The sequence below is a fragment of the Mercenaria mercenaria genome, chromosome 3 (genome assembly GCF_021730395.1).
Source record: "Mercenaria mercenaria strain notata chromosome 3, MADL_Memer_1, whole genome shotgun sequence".
Lineage (NCBI taxonomy): Eukaryota > Metazoa > Mollusca > Bivalvia > Venerida > Veneridae > Mercenaria > Mercenaria mercenaria.
The window spans coordinates 10,373,827-10,387,471 of record NC_069363.1 but is presented as its reverse complement, the minus strand read 5'-3'; the positions used below and the strand labels follow the sequence as shown (position 1 = coordinate 10,387,471).

The 13,645-nt window shown below is 35.3% G+C and overlaps 1 protein-coding gene across 4 annotated transcripts in view; it reads right to left on the bottom strand.

Moving 5' to 3' along the window:
* Positions 1-3,955: 3,955 nt before the first annotated feature.
* The window catches only part of LOC128555487 (dedicator of cytokinesis protein 7-like), an 88,330-nt gene continuing 78,640 nt past the window's right edge, over positions 3,956-13,645 (bottom strand). For all 4 annotated transcript variants that reach the window (XM_053537843.1, XM_053537845.1, XM_053537844.1 and 1 more), the window contains 9 exons: positions 13,281-13,412; positions 12,210-12,344; positions 11,493-11,582; positions 11,191-11,281; positions 10,414-10,559; positions 9,816-9,959; positions 7,636-7,745; positions 6,687-6,845; positions 3,956-6,235 (listed from right to left, as the gene is read on the bottom strand). In XM_053537843.1, the coding sequence (XP_053393818.1) occupies positions 6,169-6,235; positions 6,687-6,845; positions 7,636-7,745; positions 9,816-9,959; positions 10,414-10,559; positions 11,191-11,281; positions 11,493-11,582; positions 12,210-12,344; positions 13,281-13,412 (1,074 nt within the window). In that variant the 3' untranslated portion in view covers positions 3,956-6,168. The remainder of the gene's footprint in view (positions 6,236-6,686; positions 6,846-7,635; positions 7,746-9,815; positions 9,960-10,413; positions 10,560-11,190; positions 11,282-11,492; positions 11,583-12,209; positions 12,345-13,280; positions 13,413-13,645) is intronic.

Below are 13,645 nucleotides of genomic sequence, written 5' to 3'. Positions count from 1 at the left end.
CCGGAAACACACTTTTTTCTATGCCTCATAAGGTTTGTATACTGTTGCATACAACAATGAAATTTAGTTAACACTATTCTGTTCAGTGTTAAGAAAAGCCACGCAGGGCAGAGATTCTGTTTCAGACGCTATGACCTATTATCCGATGAAGCACAAAGGGCGGTCAGTAGACATCTTCCTTCCTATTTCTGGTATCGTGCCGTACGTTATCCATTGAGTTCCTTGTAAAGCTTGAACTAGGGGCTGTATTTTATCCAAATATCCTATTTGGTTCTTGGGGCAATTAATAGATGATTGTTTTGTACTTCTTACAGATTTTTGCGTCATTAAATAATTAATATTTAATTTTCTTAAAAGGTTCAGTGAAGAATTTTGCATAACACGAAAACATGTTATAGTTAAGTTTCTAATTTCTTTTACAGATAACGCTGAGCATATTAATTTCACCTGTCATGCCGTACTCGTAGTGTATCTGTGATTATGAGATGTCCGTCGTACGTCCACCAGCCCCCGTACTTACTATTATGAGCATCTTCTCCTTAACCGTCGAGTCAGTTTTGTCCAGACACAAGAGGTATATTTCTTGTAGATGCTCTTTTCGATAATGAGAATATTGTATCATCCATGCAGAGTTCTGGTTGCGATGGCAAACGAAATTAAGAATTCTTCTCCTTACTGAATCCTTTTTAACACTGTTTCACAGAAATCTTACCTTCAACAAAATTTTGTTGAGGCCTGAGCACAAGTTACTTGTATAGAATGGTCGAATCTCCGATTGTCTTAGGCTGTTGTGCATAAATTTTTATTGGGAGGCCGTCAGATCATTCGCTATGTTAGACATGGCCGTGAGGGGCAAAGCAGGTTTCCGTGTAGTCTACATGTATAGGAACTTTTGAGAATCGCCTTTTTCAAGACTGCTAAGATGATTAAAATATTATTCTACGAAAATGTTCTGTTTTGGTGAGTTTCTGCCAGATTCATTCAGATCATTTGGTACATTAAAGAATGTGACTGCAAGGGAGCGGAGGAGGGTTCTCATATAGCAAGAGCGTAAAATTTTGAGGTCTTCTTTGTCATAAGTAGAACGGCATAAATATTCTACTCTGCGTCTACTGTCCAGTTTTTAAAGTTATTTGGCAGAAATATGTCTCTTCTAAATTTTTTACTTGTTTGGGCTATGGAAACTGTGCAGTCGTGGCAATTTTCATGAGTATATATTTTTATACAAGTGCGTAATTTTGAAAGAATTCAGACGGCATTTTATTATTTAATATATAATTTTAACAAACAAAGGTATGAAAAAGAGTACTAAATCTTGGCATATATTTTCGTGCTAGGTACCATGCTAGATAAAAAACTAAGAGAACATATATGCGATATATGAAAATGATTCAGCCATATAAAGACTTGCATTTGACTATTTTTATGCATCATGTACTTTAGATCTCCTGATGTATATCTATTGTTTAAAGCATGTTAGTACAGTCAACAGCCATTATATTATTAAGTTATAAGCTCCACAGATCATACTGAAAACATTTAATAGATCGCACCAATTCTTTCGTCAGAATATTGGTAACTATGTTGGACGATATCTGTTTTTTTCCAATCAATTTATAATAATAATAAAAAAAAAATGAATATTTTGGTATGAATGAATACATCGCGTGAAAATATACCTATAGAGACAGCAAATTTATCAATGGAATTCGTATTCTTTACTTTATTTAAACTCAAAATTCTTCTTTGCAATGGAATTTGTCTATTTATATTGTAGACAGGTCTAACCAAAGTCAGCAACAAGTATTTGATCAGGATAATTAAAGTGTATTTTCCATGTACATTCCTGAAATAAATACAGCTCGAGTTCCATATGCACGGAACATTACTTTAAGAATAGATATATACCTATAAAACATGTATAGATATCATATTTGTAAGCTACAGAACGATTAATTTAAAAAGTAAAAAGTTCGCATTTATTCGGGCGACAGCTTGGTAAATGTTGTTATCAGTTTTAGTAAACTATGTAGTCAATCGACAAAATAAGCTCAACGTTAAAATATCAGCCAAGAACCATTATTATCATTTGAACCACTCAATATTTTGAGGAAGTCCCTAAAATATACCCGATGTAAGATTCGGATTCGGCATCGGATTAATTCGCAAATGTCTACTTGGAGCTGTTGTGATCATTGATCATGCTGGCATGTATTTCTGGCATCGTAATGTTGTGATCATTGATAATGCTGAGATGTATTTCTGGCATCGTCACACTTGGAGCTGTTGTGATCATTGATCATGCTGGCATGTATTTCTGGCATCGTCACACTTGGAGCTGTTGTGATCATTGATCATGCTGGCATGTATTTCTGGCATCGTCATGTTGTGATCATTGATAATGCTGGGTTGATCATACTGGCATCGTCATACTTGGAGCTGTTGTGATCATTGATAATGCTGAGATGTATTTTTGGCATCGTCATACTTGGAGCTGTTGTGATCATTGATAATGCTGGCATGTATTTCTGGCATCGTCATACTTGGAGCTGTTGTGATCATTGATAATGCTGAGATGTATTTCTGGCATCGTCATACTTGGAGCTGTTGTGATCATTGATAATACTGGGATGTATTTCTGGCAATGTCATAGTTGGAGCTGTTGTGATCCATGATAATGCTGTGATATTTTTCTGGCATCGTCGTACTTTGAGCTATCGTGATACTGAAAATCTGGGATGTATTTCTGGCGTCGTCATACTTGGAGCTGTTGTGATCATTGATAATGTTGGGATGTATTTCTGGCATCGTCATACTTGGAGCTGTTGTGATTATTGATAATACTGGGGTGTTTTTCTGGCAATGTCATAGTTGGAGCTGTCGTGATATTGATAATGCTGTGATATTTTTCTGGCATCGTCATACTTCGAGCTGTTGTGATCATTGATAATGCTTAGATGTATTTCTGGCATCATCATACTTGGGAGCTGTTGTGATCATTGATAATGCTGGGATGTATTTCTGGCATCGTCATACTTGGAGCTGTTGTGATCCATGATAATGCTGAGATGTATTTCTGGCATCGTCATACTTGGAGCTGTTGTGATCATTGATAATGCTGGAATGTATTTCTGGCATCGTCGTACTTGGAGCTGTTGTGATCCATGATAACGCTGAGATGTATTTCTGGCATCGTCGTACTTGGAGCTGTTGTGATCATTGATAATGCTGGGATGTATTTCTGGCATCGTCGTACTTGGAGCTGTTGTGATCCATGATAATGCTGAGATGTATTTCTGGCATCGTCATACTTGGAGCTGTTGTGATCCATGATAATGCTGAGATGTATTTCTGGCATCGTCATACTTGGAGCTGTTGTGATCATTGATAATGCTGGGATGTATTTTTGGCATCGTCGTACTTGGAGCTGTTGTGATCCATGATAATGCTGGGATGTATTTCTGGCATCGTCGTACTTGGAGCTGTTGTGGTCATTGATAATGCAGTGGTGTATAACTGAAGCTACTGTGATATTGACGAATTTTGTGTACTTATTTGAATCTTGAAAGATAAGTATTTCAACATAGACCTCTCAGTGTAACTTTAACTTGGACCTTGTGACAAGGTGATTTGTACGCTCTGCAGACAATAGATGCCTTTTAAAATCTGTTGTGTTTCATATGTGCTTCGGAAGTCATTCCTTAAACTACACCATTATGACATTCTGCCAAAGCATTCAACTAAACCTTTTGGATTGAAAAACAACTGGTGTCATTAAAGAAAACTAAAAGGGCTTGCACCAACTCTGAAAAATATCAAAGTTGCATTAAAAATTTGTTTGGTAAAAAACTGATCGGCTTTGTAATTGCTGGGCACAGTAGCTGTGTCAATAGCTAAATTTTTCAATTATCTAGGAAACTGAAAAGCTGGGATGTTGTTCAAACAAAACAAATACGACTTTTAAATTTTATTCTATTCTACAGCATTAATGTGACAAAAATGGCAAATAAAAAAGTAGATTAAAACATGACTAGAATATTGCACTTAAAGATTACATATAAACAAACAGCATAATTCAATCATAAAATTTAACATGCCTATTATTATATGACCCCTTATACAAATCACCAGTCTATAGTCTGTGCTATTGACTGGTCTATAGATCAACACTAAATTTTGCTGGGCTAAGAAAGAAAAATTGAAATCTGTGAAAAGGTATTTATGATGACATGTTATGAAATATTACTGGAATGGCTTGCTGGTCAATAGTCAAAAACTATTAACCCTAAGTCCCAGTTCAGACTATGAACCTGCAAGTTGTTTGATGAATGTATACCTTAGACAAATCCTTATGTAAATCAATTTTCTGTTGAGAATTATTCTTGTGAAAACAACAAAATACACTACTTGAAAATGTTCAATTTTGAAAACTGAGTTACGTTTTTGTACATATTGCCTGGTAATTAAATAACGAAGCAGTAATATTAAGCAGTACTTTTTGCTCTTTTTAAGGTACAAAAAAAATATCTCACTGCATGAACCTAAGCAAAATCCATTATATAGGTATGTGTAGCCAACAAAAACATGCAGGTCTAGAAACAACATTTTTTCTCTCTAAAACATGTGAACTTCCATGCTTTTCGTTCATTTCATTATTCAGCATGTAACATTTTCCATTACTCACAAAGCATTATATCATTTGAAAGTTTATTGTACAAGTCAGTCATAAATTGCAATTATCTGTGACAACAATAGAATTATTAAAGAATAGACCAAACAAATAAACAATATACCCATTTATTCTTTAAAAGGAGAACACAAAAAGAACCTAAGGCTTGTGTAATTACAAAATGATGAAAAGGAAAAAAGCGATATGACAAAAATCTAATTTACTGTTATACAGTAGAAGAGGAGAATGGGTGATAATAAATGTCTGAACACATTAATACTTCAGATCTCTACTTCAAATACATCTTCAAACCATAAAACATGCATATTTTCAATTGTCTGGACATACCACAAAGATGTATGAAATTCCTTTAACTTCTCAAATCAAACAGCTACACATTAAGGCCTACTTCAGTAGAAGTAAGTACTGTTAAGCTGATTGGCAGTTGTAGCAACAGAAGTGTGTGCTGTGACTTTTTGATGTACGTTGGGCCAACCCTGCCCCCAAAGGTTCTGTATGACCAGAGTTTGCTTGTTCCAAATCTTAAGCTCTGTGAAAATTAGAACAGGAACTAGTCATTTCTATCACACACAGGATTGCCAGATTCCCACAGAGTAACCACAGCTGATGGTTAGATAATCAAAGTAGGCCTTAAAATGGCATCCATAAATACAAATAAGTTCACATCTGATGTGATGGCAGATATAATATTTGCAAAAATAAGCTGAAACATCATAGTATCACTTTGCTTTACTACACTAATAAGGCAGACATGTTTATCAGTTAAGGAAATTACTAAAATATATGGTTTACAAATATACATCAGGCAGTTCATGTTAAAATTTCACTTGTTTAAGGTCAATCCATACAAGCTGGTCCTTCAAAAAATGCCTTCGTAATAACAAAATAATATTGAAAAGCTTAATGATTGTACAAAAATATCACAAACATTATCAAATATATGTCATGCTAACACACTTAACATTAAAAAAAAACGAACTGGACCTTCTAACAAAAGCCTTTGGCATATACATGATGTATGCTTAACTCATTATATACTCTACCGGTATATTAAAACATACCAAAACATTACCAACATAAACAGGCATACACAAGTTTCAACATTTTTAACTAACTAGATATAACTTCAGTCATATAAAATGAGGCAAGTTAGTACTGTAAATAAATTTGTGAGTTGGCATGTGCTCAGAGACTTGTTTGAGTGTTGTAGAACACATCATGTACACCATTGTGACTTGGTTTAATCTTGTGGCCAATGTCTTTTTGCCAATGTTTTTGTCTTGCTGCTTATATATATCATTTGTTACAAACACATGTGACTCGTTACTAATATGTATGTCCTGTTGCTAATGTTTGTGCCTTATTGCCAATATTTGTGACTCGTAGCCAATATGAAACTTTTTTCTGAAGTTTTTTTTATATGACTTGCTGCCAATATATGTGACTTGTTGCCAATATATGTATCTTGTTGTGACAAGTTAAACTTGTGAAGAACTTTGTGTTGTACTTGCTACTTGCTGATGTCTTCTGGATTCTTTTCCTTCCCTGAAAGAAATAAATGATATTCTTTGAATTAAAGACAATAAGCTTTTTGGGCAACTTTGCACAATGTTGATGATCTACTGGTGTTGCATCTTATGAAATGGAAAAACTGTTCTATAGGGCAGTAATGGTAGATTAAGTAACATGTTGTCTGCTCAACCCAATGGTTCCAACATTAATGAAATATGAAGCACCAGTAGAAACATCAGAATCTCCTTGTGTGCAAAAATGGACCACAAAAACTTACATATTTGGATCAACTATTTATTGATTTATTTTGCTGGGATTCAAGTCACACCAACACAATTGTAAGACATTTATGGCAACTCTTCCAGGTTTTATTTTAGGCTCATGTGGAACAATTCTGCATTCTAAGTGGGGTTTCGGACCTGTATCAGTTTGAGGTAAGTGATCCAAAGGCAGTCCCTGAATACAACATTTTACTCCCACTTACCTTCTGTGATGTTTTGTACGTTTTAGTGTAGCAGCATTAGACGATATCCACGGGTGTAGTTTGGCTTTTATAGCGTGATAGTTTCTTTCTAGCTCTCTCTGGTACTCCTTCTGCTCATGTGTGATCAGGGACTTGTTCCTATGAAGGGCATCACAACATCTGAAAGATAATGAAAACTCTTTGTTAAACATGTGCAGAAATGACTTTTTGCCTTTTGATATAGTCAGAAAGCCATTGTTCAATATCAAAATTTATTCAAAACAGTAAAGACTTTTTCATAACTGATGGGTTTAAAGAAATAGTAGCAGTATTTCAGTTATTTAGCAAGTAACAAGATTGGTGAAGGAATTATTTCAGGCACAAGCATACACCTGAGCAGAACCATTATACTTACACAAGCCAAAACCATTATACTTACACAAGCCAACTGGAAGGCTCACTGACATGAAAGAATTTATACTAGTATTTCAAATGGTAGTTTTGTTCATTTGATACTGGCTTAACACAGTGTTCCTGAATCGTGTACCAGTACTAACTTGTTCTCCACAAGTAACTGGCAACCTCCCCACATGTATCTAAGATAGAGAACAAATGACTTAAGACATACAGTCAAACATGTATTAAGCAGCAAGTCGGGAGACTGACACAATCTGGCTGCTAAAGGCAAGCTGATATTACAACAGAAAGTCAGTTTGAGGAATGAGCTGACTGGCAGCTTGAGGTAAGTGACTGCTTGATACAGGTGGCTGATAAGGCAGGTTCAACTGTAATGTTCAACTGTCACAGTGAACATTTGAGCTCCCAAAAATTCTTGTGCTCTATGCACTGACATAAGTTGGCTTAAACAAAATAACTCATGGACATCTCCATTTCTGAAGGAGGTCCTGAATGCAGTCAAGTCCAGCCAGATTATTCAACAAATTCATGTACAAATTGAAATATATCTTACTTTTTCAGGAAGTCCTTGAAGCAGAGCCTCAGTTTGTTGTGGTGTTTCATGCCCACTTGTTTCCCCTCGGCAACTTCCTTTAAGAACACATTGGCTACCTCGACTGGACCCTGTCAATCACAATATAAATATAGAACTGTAAAATTAAATATCTTCCTCACGTTAACATCAGTCAGTCTGTATGCCCAATTTATGAAATGTATGAAACTATTTGTTTGTTTGTTTGTTTTGGGTTTAACGTTTTTCAACAGTATTTCGTAACCATTGCAAAGACACAGTAAGCAAAATGAACAAGAGGGTCATGATTATCCTATATCGCTCACCTGTTTAACTTGGCTTTGGAATCATCAAGATAAACATTGTGACCATGTTTCTTGAAGATTGGGTCATAAATGTGGCCTCTACAGTGTTAACAAGCTTTTCATTTAATTTGAGTGGTGACCTAGTTTTTGACCCACATGACCAAGTTTCGAACTTGGCCTAGAAATAATCAAGATAAACATTCTTACCAAGTTTCAAGAAGATAGGGTCATAAATATGGCCTCTAGATTGTTAACAAGCTTTTCCTTTGATTTGAGAAGGTGACCTATTTTTTGACCCCACATGACCCAGTTTTGAACTTGGAATTATCAAGATAAACATTCTGACCAAGTTTCATGAAGATAGGGTCATAACTGTAGCCTCAATAGTGTTAACAAGCTTTTCTTTTGATTTGACCGGATGACCTAGTTTTTGATCCCATATGACCCAGTTTTGAACTTGGCATAGGAATCATCAAGATAAACATTCTGTGCAAGTTTGTATCAAATCAAAGCATAAATAAAACCTCTATATGGCTGAGAAAATTTTGCCTCTTTCAGACACAGTAACTCTAGTATCCACGTTAGAAACTAGCCAGTTTTGAAAGGAACTGATATCTTATTGTGACTTACTAAGTTATGAGTAAGTGTGGTTAAAATTGAATGTAAGATGTCACTTCTATCGTGTTCACAAGGTAAAAATTAACACATTTTGTCTCTTTCAGATCAATCAGGGGCCAAAACCTATGATTGGATCTGACGGATTCATCATGGAATCCAAGATCTATTGTTAAATCAAACCATAAATGAAGCCTCTATATGGCTGCAAAGGCCAAAATAGCCAATTCTGGCCCTTTAAGGGGCCATAACTCTGGAACCCATGAAGGGATCTGGCCAGTTTTCGAAAGGAACTGAGATATTATGCCAATACAAGTTGTGTGCAAGTTTGATTAAAATTGATTGCAAAATGTGGACTATATCGTATTCACAAGCCAAAATAGCAAATTTTGACCCTTTAAGGGGTCATAACTCTGGAACTCATGACAGGATCTGGCAGGTTTTTGAAAAGAACCAAGATATTATGCCAGTACAAGTTGTGTGCAAGTTTGATTAAAGTTGATTGCAAAATGTGGTCATTAATGTGTTAACAAGAAATTGCATACAGACGACCGACGACGTATGAAGGGCGATCACAAAAGCTCACCTTGTCACTACGTGACAGGTGAGCTAAAAATAAATTGATGGCAAATAGTTTTTGATTTACAGCATGTAACTTAACAATAGAAGTACTCTAACAATACAGAGATTCAGCTGCTTTGACCTGTTTCAGAATGTGGAAACATTCAAAGAAATGAAGTTAAGTTTTATTCTATTTTCTGCTTGACTATACAAACATTTATGATATTTGACCCAAAATAGCTGCCAGGAGACATCGGACTGAAAGTCATGTCAAATATATTTCCATTGAACACAAGCAACCAATTATTGAACATAATATCAAAAACACCTGACATAAAATCAAGGGAAAAACTGATATCACTGCCATTCCCAATACGACAGATTTCAAAGCTTTTTAGAAATCTGACAGTTTCTTTGACCTGATATTAAGTTTAAAGCCATTTCTTTAATATGAAACGTCTGTAAATTAATATAACCAGTATTCCTGGATTCTGCACAAACTTGTTCCCTTAAAGCTGTGGTACCTGACATCTTCCTCAAACAACTTCAGATATAAGGTCTTTTGTCAAGTTGCAATAGAGCACATACCCTCGTCCAGGGATCAAACTTGAGACCTCTTCATTAAGAGTAGATGAGTTTACTGTGTGGGCAAAGTAAATAAGACACAGATGAAACTGCATTGATAAATACAACAAAGCATACCTGGTTAACTGTGGTGCCAAGACATCCCTGCATCACCATTTGTAACATTTTAGTGTCTGGAGGATCCTGTCTCAGTGCTATAGCTAACTCTTTTGTTTTCTTCATAATATCTTCAATGGCTACTTCTATTGGTGACAGAATTACCTGCAGCAAAGTAAATCAATGTTATTCTTTGGGCAATATTTTTTGAGGCATTTAAATTCAAACAATGTGAACCAATAAAACATCAATTGCCTTTTCTCTTTACAATTAGAATCCTAGCAATCCTAGAGAATCGAACCTGGACTGCTAGCATTGTAGTCCAACCTGCTTACCACTGTGCCACTGATTCCCTCCTGGGTGAGTAAGTTTTAGGCACTCTGGATTAAAAGATACTAACAGACAACTAGAAAGAATTGCTGGCCTTTGCAAGCCAGTTTGATGCTTTTAACACAAGTTAAACCCAACGAGCCCACAAATTCAAAATAAGCAGCTCAGATTGCTGAAAAGTGCCTCTCCACAGATGCATGTCAGAAATATTTCAACAGTTACATAATTTAAATACTCCATATCTTTGGCATGAATAGGCAGTCTGTTTAGGTAACTGAAAGCATCTTACCTGTTCTCTGTTAATGACAGAGAGACGTGTTTTCACATAGGGGAAGAAATGGTTAGTTGTAAGGATGGTTTTCCTCTTGTATTGATCCTGGAGCTCACCATGGGCCCGACCATCAATTGTGAATGGTGTGGCATACATAAATCTCTCTGTAATTAATACAGTTTGTATTGATATTGTATGACAGAACTATTCACACATATACTGTGGATTAAACACAAACATTACTAATGCAATTCCAGAAGTTTATTTCTTCTTCTAGGTAATTATTGAAAGCTTACACAATTACTGATCTATCTTACTAAATGTAATACTGGTCTCAATCCCTCCTGAATACATCTCCTGTGTCATATACTGGTTTTCAAATATAGCTGAAAAGTGTGTAACAGAAGCAGACTTCATTTTTCAGAGGACAGTTGATTTGTTAATGTTTTGATTCAAGTAGACATCATTTACATCATAGCATTATCATATGGCAACATTCTGGCTTTAATGGTTAAGAAAGACGTAAGGTGCCCCTTTGGACATTATTTCAGTCACAGGCTAGCACTTAGGTAACACCACTGACATTCCATAGGCCAGCTAGATGGCTTCCTCACATGATGATCCATGTAAGGCTCAAACGCAGAGAGATGTAGGCGGGGGCCTGAGATTAAGTCAGCAACATCAACCACTCCACCGTGGAGACCCAAAACTTGTTTGAGGAAGTAAATAGTACAACAACTTAATTTTACAAGTGAACTGTAAACTAAATGCTGCTGTACTAGAGATGTTACTTACTTATATTTATATTTTTCTCGTAGTAAGTCACTCTGTCCCTCAGTTCATATGAATCAAAGTAAGGCTCCACGTATGTGATTTGTATAAATGCCTGTAACAGAAAGGGGGATTAAATACAAATAGTATTCTTTTCTGAGACTATGAGAAAAATTATCAATTATTTACCAAAAATGTGACAAAATTATCAATTATTTACCAAAAATGTGACAAAATTATCAAATTATCAATTATTTACCAAAAATGTAGAAATGAATTAAACTTGTAAAGCATGATGAACTATTGATCAAAGTTCACTAACAAACCTTATTTGGGTCTAGTTTTTCTCTCTCCACAGTATTGGAGTCTTTGATCATAGACACCACATCATGTCCAAATCTATCACCATAGAAACTCTGAAAGACACATATAACAATTTGTATTCAATGAAATTTCAAGTTTACCAAGAATTTAATTGTTTTATTCCAGTATCAACAGTAATTATTTAATTTGCTGTTGCTAAAATATGTATAATTTCACCAGTACAATATGAAAATTTATCAGTATCAACATGGGTTGCTATAATATCATGAATTTATGATTAATACAGTTTGTCTGAAATAGATTTCTTGCAATTAGTTTGACAAATATTATCACAACTAATTCATCTTTAATAAATAAAACAATTAAGTGGAACTTTCTCCACCAAAAAAAATGAATGATAATCATCTGCTGTCGGCAAGTGATTCTGCCTTTGCGACCAGTGCAGACCAAGATCAGCTTGCACATTCTTGCTGTCTGATTATGGTCTGCACTGTGCCATTCAGTCAGTAAGTTTTCAGTGAACACCCCTTTGAGTAATAAATGGTACTGCCCAAATTGAATGATAGAATTAACAGGGTAAAGGTTAAACCATTCTATCAAATTTGTCAAATCTCTTAAAACATGTAGACTGAAACATTGATTTACAAATTTGCAGTGTCCTTATTGATCAGTCTGGACAAGACTTTCTTACTGGTTCTAACTATATAAGCTGAACTAACCTCCAGCCTGTGTGAGATTTCTGGCAGTTTTGTAATTGCTGGTTCCTTGTACACAAACTCCTCCCCATCCAGGTCACCAAACTTGTGCCCGTAGAAACCAACACGGAAATATGTACCAAACATACGTTTACCCTCCTGAATGCAATAAAAACACGGTCAGTCAAAATGTAACACTCCTAACATGAAACCAAGTATCTTACTTAAAACCTTTGGTAAATTTGGTAAACTATTCAAAGTTCTGATGAGACTGAACAATACTACTTAACTGAATTGAGTATGAAAACAGTCAATCAGAGGTTTTGACCACATTTTTTTGCCACATGCATAAAGCTTTGTAGAGTACAGACTGCAGTTAAGATTCTTATTACAATTCTGTTAATGGAGCAATGTATAAATTTAAACAGCTTATATGTTACAATGTTAGTTCAGATAACATCAACTCTGAGGAGTGCATTCCTACAAACACAGTCATTTTCTTTCCCATAAGGCTTAAGATCACAATACAAAAGGTAAGTACCTAAACAGCAAATAGTTCCATGGTTTAATGCTGAAAACTGATGGAATTCTGAGAGAAAGGCATGTAAAAAAAGGCCCAAGAGAGGGAAATGAAACAGCAGATACATGTAAAATTTTATTGAGTTAGAATGCAGAACATGCCGTCATTTTGAGTTTGGCTTGTTTGTTGCCATTTAAAAACTATTATTCATATGCATGTGATTTGATAAAATAGGAAAGAGAAAAAGCCCTGTTAACCACTCACTCACTGGGAATTTTTTTCTCTCAAAACAGTTCTGTTTACTGCACATAATTTTTGTTTGTTTGGAATGCAGGCAAATATACAATATTGCACTGTCTACATAGAGTATAATTATAAAATAAATAACCAATGTCACCGGACATGAAAAGAAACTCTTGATAAATTAAACCTTCGAACAATAAACACATTTTCAGTCTAGTAGTGTTCATTATTCCCTGAAAATTTAGAGGGACGTCCTATTCAATGAAAACAGAAATCACACTAGAATGATAAAATTTCAACATTGTAAAATAATTAAAAGAACATGTATTCACCTGTTTAATGATTTGGTTGAACGACTCCTGTAGTTTACCATGCAGATGTGCCAATTTTTTGAAATCTCTGTTATGTTCATGTATAGGTATCAGAACTCTATACACCTTGCTCAATGCTTCATACATGCCAGCCTGAAATATAATACTTGCATGTAACATGTCAGAATGATGAGAGTTCCTGAAACAAATATTAACTAGAGTTGTCACAGGAGTGACGAATTCTACCCCCACAATATGGCCTTGTCACAGAACTAAGCCAATGTCAAAGCCGAACTTGCTTGACCTTTGACCTACTGGCCACAAATTCAATAGAGGTCATCTGCTAGTCATGATCAACCTCCCTATGAAGTTTCATGATCCTCCAC